Here is an 8,034-nt window from a genome sequence, read left to right as displayed (position 1 = left end):
GATTTTGTAGGTATTATTACAAACCCTCATTTTGTTTCTTCTTATGTTCTGTGTCTGTACGCAAGGTCTTTGCGTCGCTATTCAAGATTTTGTCACTAAAATTTTATAGATTGATGTTAATTGATTGTCATTTCTTTCTTTTTGTATTTGGAAAAAAGGGTTTTCAAGTAATCTGTCAGTTTCTTTACAATTCTTGGTGATGATGGTGCCATGAAAACTAATTGGGGTTTTGTGTGTGTGATATTCTAACACCTGCATGATGAGTTCAGCAGCTTTTTATCTGAGGCTTTGTTGTCTAAGCCTCTAATGTGCTGTCTTTTTACTTGTAGAGTGGGATGGATAATGAATTTCTCTGTTGTTGAACCTTGTAGTTGGCCTTGTTGGTGATGATGATAATTTAAAGCAGAGCCAGCTTATACAATTTAGATGAAGAGGCAGAGCTTAAGAGAAGAAAGAGCCAACTTATCACATTACCCTCCATCAAGCCTTATAGAATTGCCATGTTAATGTGATTGATTAATCTGATGTAATAGCTTCTTTCATTGCTGATGAGGTCGTGTATTGAATTGAGATGCTCTCTGTTTATGGGTTTTTTTTTTTTTTTTTCTAATTTATTTTTCTTGCTCTTCTCATCATTTTGGTTGGTTGGAAAATTTCAATGGAATTTCTCAAGGATTTGGAAATGCTTCCTTGATCCAACGTGTAAAGGAGCAGATCAAACAAATCATTTTTGTGAAATTCTTTATTTTTAATAGAGGATAGACAATGTAGTTAGATTGAAACTAGTTAGTCTCATTTGAACCAAAATTGCATAGAAATTAATCTGTTGTTATCTTTGAATCAAACCCATATCCGCTCTGCTAGGAGTTTGCACATTTTTTCACGAATCTCAAAATGAACCAAAGAATTATATTAAAAAGATAAAATTGCACAATGTCATTCGATGTTTATCAAACTAATTGCAATTTTTTTTTGTTCGTGAGATCCCACCAAAGTGCCTTTTACTTTTAATAAACTATAAACTAGATCAAAATCATTCTCAACAAGTTTATAATAAGTGATCTCATTTTTTTATCGGGTCCGAGCAGAGATCAAAGATTTTGAGCAACCGATCCGGCAGAACAACTCAAAAGATAAAGAATTATCGTTAATTTTTTCATGCTCGTTCCAAGTTCAAAGTACCATTTGTGCAAATAAGAATCTCCTTTTCAATTCATGATTTTTTCTTTATATACATAAATACTATTTTAATTTGATTCTAATTATTCAATGAGAATCGAATTAAAACTAAATTGAAAACTGTTTTGCACATAAGAAAAAATTTGAATTTCATCATCGATAGAATTCGATTTCATTTTTATTTATAAAAAAAAATATTTATTTAAATCAATTTAAATATAATAAAATTTAAATAATTTTTTTATATTAGATAAATTAATAATAAAATTTAAATTAATTTAATTTATTCATCATTCTTATTATTTTTAAATTAAATATAAATATTTATTCTTATAAATAACAATTATTATCACATTATTAAAAAAATATTATTAATATTTTTTTCACATTTAAAATATGAATTTTACGTAATTTTTTATTATTAAAATATAAAATTATTATTTTAAATTAATAAAATAATATAATAAATTTTTAATATTAATTATAAATGTATTAAGCATTAATAGTCACTATAAAATTAAAATAATTTTTGTAGAGTGTAATTATTAATTAAAAATAAGAAATAATTTAAAATTAAAATAAACAAAAATATAAAGGATAGAAAAAAAATAAAAAAAATTTAAGGATTAATTAAATAATTTTAATATAAATAACTTTAAATAAAATCATTGCTTGTAAAATTTTAATAATTTTAGTAAGTTTTATTTTTAATTTAAAATTAAAGAGAATTGAATTTTTATACAATTGGTTTTGCCAAACACAAAATTTTTTTTTAAAAAAAAATTATTTTCTTTAAAAATTTATCATTCTAAACAAGAGTTTTAACATTTTTTAAATATATTTTATATTTTCAAAAAATATAATCTTTCATTTTTTATATTTTTATACTATTTTTAATTATAAATCTACTATATTTTTAATATGAAATAAAATAATAAGTAAAAAAAATACTTTTATTAAAGGAATTTGCCTTTCTTTATGAATAAACTATAAAACAGAGCAGAATATATTTCTTTTAACCATGAAAAATACCCATTATTTTTTTTCTATAAATATGGTAAGATAAGAAGGAAAAATTAATAAAAAAAATATTTTGTAATTTCATTCGTATTCACTTTAAAGTTTATAATTTAATTTAAATTAAATTAATATATATCATATCATTAATAAATAGTATTTATTTGATATCGTAATATAATTATTAATTAAAAATAAATAAATAAAATACTATGTAATTTTATTTATTTTCGTTTTGAAATTTACAATTTATATTACATTAACATCTCGTAATATAATTTATGTATTAATATTTTTTATCATTTAAAAATTATTATTATTTATTAACAATCTAATATTATAAGTATTATTTTAATATAAATTAAAAAAATTAATAAAATTATAAGATATTTTTTTATACAATACCCTAAAAATTATATTCTCTCATCTCTCAACATAAAGAGTCTATTTTTACTAATCATCCTGAAATTTCTCCATTGAGCCTCTGACCAATTTCTCTCATTATGTGATAAGCCCTAGATTAGATCATGAGAGTCATTTATATAAAGCTACACATGTAGGGCTCCATCGAAATCATCTTATACTTCCTAAATAATTTTATTAATATATTATATAATATACCTAATTAAAATTCAAATTATAAATTATTAAAAAAAATTATAATCCATTAAAAATTATTGAATATCACACTTTAGAATAAAAATAATATGTCTTTTATAAATGGTTTATGCACTCCTCCTCTTTGAATTAAATTTTAAAGTTAGATCTAACTCAAATTTAACACGATATCAAAGATTTTAAAATTCTCCGGATCGTAGAGTTTTACCTTTTCGTACATTGATATATAAATTAACAGTGTTGATATCCCAGAGACTATTTGGATTTCCAAAGAAGGATCTGGGCAGTTTAGATTCTTCCAACCCACATGTGTATTGTTTGATTCTTATTAAGCAGGGATGCATAAATTCAGGATCACTGTCTTTCAATTGGAAGTCTCATTTTCTGCTGAGGTCAAAAAATAAAATCGAATAAACAGTAAATCATTACATTTTTTTAAATAATTATTAATAAATCTCTTCAGATATGTTAAAAATTATTGACCCTTTTATTTTTATTAAAAAATAGTTTTCCTCTTAGTTGTTTTTTATTAAAATGATACATTTATTTAAATTCGAATATTAGAGGCTAAATGTGATAAATCAATATTGAAAACAAATTATATATTTTTTAAAAGACCTTATTTGATTAAATTGTATTGAAATTGGTATTGAATTTATACTCTTTGACTTATTTAATCTAAATATATTATTAAAGTTAGGTTTAGTAGAAAATTTTTAAAAATATTGTATGATTTTATCACGATTCATTTGAATTCTTTTCTTATAAAATGAATTCTTATAAAATAAATTAGGCGAACGAAGGGTAAAGCAATTAGAAAAAAAAAGCAAACTTACCCACAAAAGCTCCAGTACAGACACAGTAAATCAATGGACAAAAGAAAAGAGCAGGACAGTACCATCAGCAGGACCCTCTCAGAAAGCAAAACCATAGGGGAATCCATGTTGGTTGCAGCAGTTGGCAATGGCACCTTCAAAATAAATCCTACCCAAACAAGGTACAATTCATTTTTCCATAAGTGACAGGTCAGTTGGGCTCCTAACACTCTGGACAAATTAGTTTGCTGTGTCATTATTCTGCCATCTTCAATAATTTAACTTCAATAATCCAAACTCCCAACATTTTACTCTATAAGGATTGTCCCTGCTTCTTACTTTATGGATGGAACTGTGGACCGGAGGGCCAATGGCAAGGCTTCTTCATAGCCTAAATTATTAGATATAACTACTGTAGAATGCTCTACTGCCATAATTTGCTGTAAAGGGCCAATCTGTTTCTCTCATTGAATTGCCAACAAAATGACTGAATTATCTAAATCCCATCAAAGCATAATCTAAAAGCTAAGAACCCAAGGAGAAAGGAAGGGGATTGATTTGGGTTGATTGAGAATGTACTATAGGAAGAGCAGTATTCTCTTTTAAAGTCCTCCTAGACCTTTTGATTTACTGTAAATCACATCAAAGTCGCATCGAGTTGCATGCTAGAATCCATAAAAATAATTGAAACTTAGAAGAAAAGCTTATTGTTCAAGACATATGGAGTAAGAATACCAGTTGTTAGCAACTTATCCGTTGTCCTTCATCTCAAATCGGTACCTAATAGACTTCATTACTTATGCTCTCTTCAAGATGCTTCCAAATGCATAAGACTAAAAGATTCTAGCAAAAAGGGCAATGAAGACATCTTCTTCTACGAAGGCAAAGCATCGAAAACTTAAAGGTCAAAGGAGTAATCTCTATTAGAAACACCGAACATGGACAGACTTTTAAGTCAAACGACAACATCATAACTGAAACTCCTCTATGAAAGGCTGCAGGATAAAGTGCAGCCAGTTCTACATTTACTATTGACATCACTCCATAATATAGATTAACTATATTCTTCAAGAGAATAACTTCAATCTTGGGATTGCTAATTAGGAACTTGAATATGAGAAATCAGATTAATTTGGTTACCAATAGGGTAAGTCTCAAAGACCAAAGTTCTCCTAACCAACCCACTTAGTCCACTTAAGCCACTGCTTTGTGGGACCATCTCACTATGCATTAGAAGATTCTCTAAAAATACTTATACCTGTTTTCATTTCAAATGAAAACCTTAGTAACTGGTAACTACCAAATAAGACTACATAACAGTGGCTTTGATTGACCATAAACCAAAGAATGTTGTGAAACAGCAAGGATAATTCTGACAGAATTCAAATCATTAAAACGACAAAAGCACTAGTCATGAATAATATGCGGTCCCACTTAAAAAGATTCTTGTACACAAATGATGTTGAATTACATCAGGAATCAAATTAAGAGAATGGCCTACCACCAATCACTGTGCATTTTGTTGTGCTGGATAATTACCCAGTTGCTCCATATGCCAGCTTTCATGAGGAGCAACTTGCTGATGCAAAGGAGCGTATAGCTGCAAAAGAAGTCCCAATAGAAGTTGTCACAACAAATAAGGCTCCATTTTTGCTGAAATTAGTATTCTTTTTGAGAAAAAGTCAAAATAAAATTTTCCCATTTCTCCTATGTCCAGTCAATAGGCTTTGAACAACCATATATGGTGTGGTAAGCTACTAGTTAAAATTGCAGTATAAGGAAAGAAACAAATTGTATACTTCTTGTGAGAACTGGCAGAATGTTTCTAATTTTCAAGGGAATACGAACACATGCATTACTATTATGCGTTGTTTTCATCAAGTCTTTTTCCTTTCTCCTTTTTCACTACCAGAGGGGAGCGTCGCTGTTAAGACTACACTTTCTCTAATTGATAGTATTTAAGATTATACCTCCATCTTTTCCAAAAGTTCTTTGGCACTTGGAGCATGGACAAATATGTCACGAGCACCAGGCTTTATGAAACCTTCTTGAACACCAATGTCAAACATGGCAAGCAAACAATTATAGTAACCATCAACATTTAGCAGGCCAACCTGTCCAGTGTAATAACTGGTTACAATGTAAAACAAAGAAAGGCAAAGTTAGATCTTCAAACATGAAGAATGATGATCAATGAGTTACCGGTTTCTTATGAATTCCAAGTTGTAACCATGTGATCATCTCCAATAGTTCTTCCATGGTTCCATATCCTCCTAAAACAATGACTCAAGTATTAGTACTTGCAAGTACAAGCACCTCATCTGAAGCTAAGGAACAATACTTTGCTGCTAATTTTCATTATCTTCATAAAAGATATGAATATTAAAGGTCACTACCAGGAAGAGCAATAAATGCATCCGCTTCTCTGGCCATAGCAGCCTTACGCTCATGCATATCTGAAACAATTCTTACTTCTCCAACAGTTTGACCAGAAATCTGTTGTTGCCAACAAAAATTAAATAACCAACAATGTAACTATATAATTTTTTTCCCAAAGAGGGTAGATCTAATATTATAGAGGGGTCCTAAGTTGATCTACAACATGAAGCATTAGGAATATGCTACCAACTGTAAAATCTAAATAACTAAACGGTGAAAACCAGAAACATATCAATCTCAAACAACTATATCAGTCCAAAGGATTTTAAGAATAGAAGAGAAATTTGAAGGGACAAAAAAAAAGAGCAAAATACACCCGCAATTAGTACCTCAAGAGGCATAAGTGCTCTAGGAATGACCCTGCATTGAAAAAAAAAGCTATTAGGCCAACAAACACATTGCTTGAATTCAATAACAGCTCAAATGCTGAAAAATGCAGTATATTCTTCAATACTAGTTTCTTTATTACCCAAGGACGTGGCAGCCTCCATCATACACTTTCTGAGATATCAAACCCATCAGCCCAACACTGCCTCCACCATACACCAGGTCTATCCTCTTTTTTGCCTGTAATCCAAACCCATTAAGCAAATTTCACAAACAGCATCAAGAGCAAGCATTGAAAGGATGCACAAGGAAATCTCCATTTTCTATATCACATAAACACCCAATTACAACTCATTCACTGAAGCACATAATCATAAACAATACGATTGTACTGAGACCACAGGCCAGCACAATCAAAGAAGTCCAATTAGGAAGCAGAGAAAATCCAATCTAATGCATGAAACAACCATTTCACAAAAAAAAAAAGTTACATGTGTAAAAAACGATTAGCAAATTTCATTCTTCTATGAACTCCCCCATAATCGAGAGAGGCGACCTTGATTCTACACATCAAACAGAGCGCAGGTAAAATAACAAACCAGCTCATCCCCCAATTCAATAGCAGCATCACTGAAGACTTGTCTGTAGCCAGAGTTGCTTCCACAGAACACGCACATCTTCCTGAACTTGCTTCTTTGGTTGGCTTCTTCCATTAGCAATCTATTTAATGCAATCTTTTATCTTTCTCAGTTCAATCAGAAACCATTTGAATAATAATAAAAGAAAAGAGTAGCAAAAAAAAAAAAGCAAGGAAAAACAAGAAAAGACAAAAAGAAGGAAACAATAAACGTAAAGGAAAAATCTTTAAGATAATATTACTTGTAACCACCAAAAACTTTTTGAGAAATCAATGATAAAATAAGAAAGGAGCAGAAAAAACAATCTGGGTTGATCTTGAATTGAAAAGTAAACAATAAAAAGCAAATAAAAATTGGAAAAAGTAAAAGGTCTTGCGTTCTTATATAGTTGGAGAAGAGACAGTGAGAGGCCCACATGCTCCATTCGCCCTTCTAATCCAACGTCTCCTTGTCGGCTTTAAAGATTTATTAATACACAATTAAATAAAATAATTGACAAATACCAAATAAATAATGGTTTTGTTTCCCTCGGTCAAACGAAAAATTCTGAACAACAACATCATCATCAAAAAGGTTATTTAATCTCTAGATATTCGCTTGTTATTAGTTTTTACATTTATAAAAATTTATTAAAATATTTTTATTTTTTTTCACCAATAAAATAATCTTTTTATTTTGATTTTACAGTATATTATTATTATTATTATTAAGTTGCCCTGCAAAATTGAGGAATCTGGAGGACACTCGAGAATTCCAAGAATGACAATGGGAAAGTAAGGATACCAGGAATGATGAAGTACGACATTATTAATTGCCCATCAGGAAAATATACATCTATAAATATATAAACATTGAAGTTTTTTTTATATATAATATAAAAATAATGTAATTTATTTTCGTTAAACTATTATTTGGTTTTTTAACTTTAGTTTATCAAGGAAACTCGAAACCATAATATTAGAAAAACAAATTGCAAAAAAACCTATGTTTCTATATTATTA

At 28.9% G+C, this 8,034-nt stretch overlaps 1 protein-coding gene across 1 annotated transcript; it reads right to left on the bottom strand.

The window, feature by feature from the left end:
* Positions 1-5,037: 5,037 nt before the first annotated feature.
* Positions 5,038-7,378, bottom strand: LOC110603357 (cytokinin riboside 5'-monophosphate phosphoribohydrolase LOG8). Its single transcript, XM_021741061.2, has 7 exons — positions 6,995-7,378; positions 6,538-6,635; positions 6,398-6,428; positions 6,026-6,125; positions 5,832-5,902; positions 5,600-5,743; positions 5,038-5,229 (listed from the first exon to the last, which is right to left on the bottom strand). The coding sequence occupies exons 1-7, from the start codon at positions 7,106-7,108 to the stop codon at positions 5,137-5,139; spliced, it is 651 nt and encodes a 216-aa protein (XP_021596753.1). The 5' UTR covers positions 7,109-7,378; the 3' UTR covers positions 5,038-5,136.
* Between the last annotated feature and the right edge of the window lie 656 nt (positions 7,379-8,034).

This window comes from Manihot esculenta, chromosome 16 (genome assembly GCF_001659605.2).
Source record: "Manihot esculenta cultivar AM560-2 chromosome 16, M.esculenta_v8, whole genome shotgun sequence".
NCBI classification, from domain to species: domain Eukaryota; kingdom Viridiplantae; phylum Streptophyta; class Magnoliopsida; order Malpighiales; family Euphorbiaceae; genus Manihot; species Manihot esculenta.
This window is presented reverse-complemented; position numbering and strand designations above follow the sequence as displayed.

Coding starts and splice junctions, on each gene's coding strand:
- LOC110603357 (XM_021741061.2), bottom strand. CDS start 7,108: ATGGAAGAAGCCAACCAAAGAAGCAAGTTCAGGAAGATGTGCGTGTTC. Junction 6,429..6,537: donor GGAGGCTGCCACGTCCTTGG/GTAATAAAGAAA, acceptor TTTTCAATGCAG/GGTCATTCCTAGAGCACTTA. Junction 5,744..5,831: donor TTGGAATTCATAAGAAACCG/GTAACTCATTGA, acceptor TACACTGGACAG/GTTGGCCTGCTAAATGTTGA.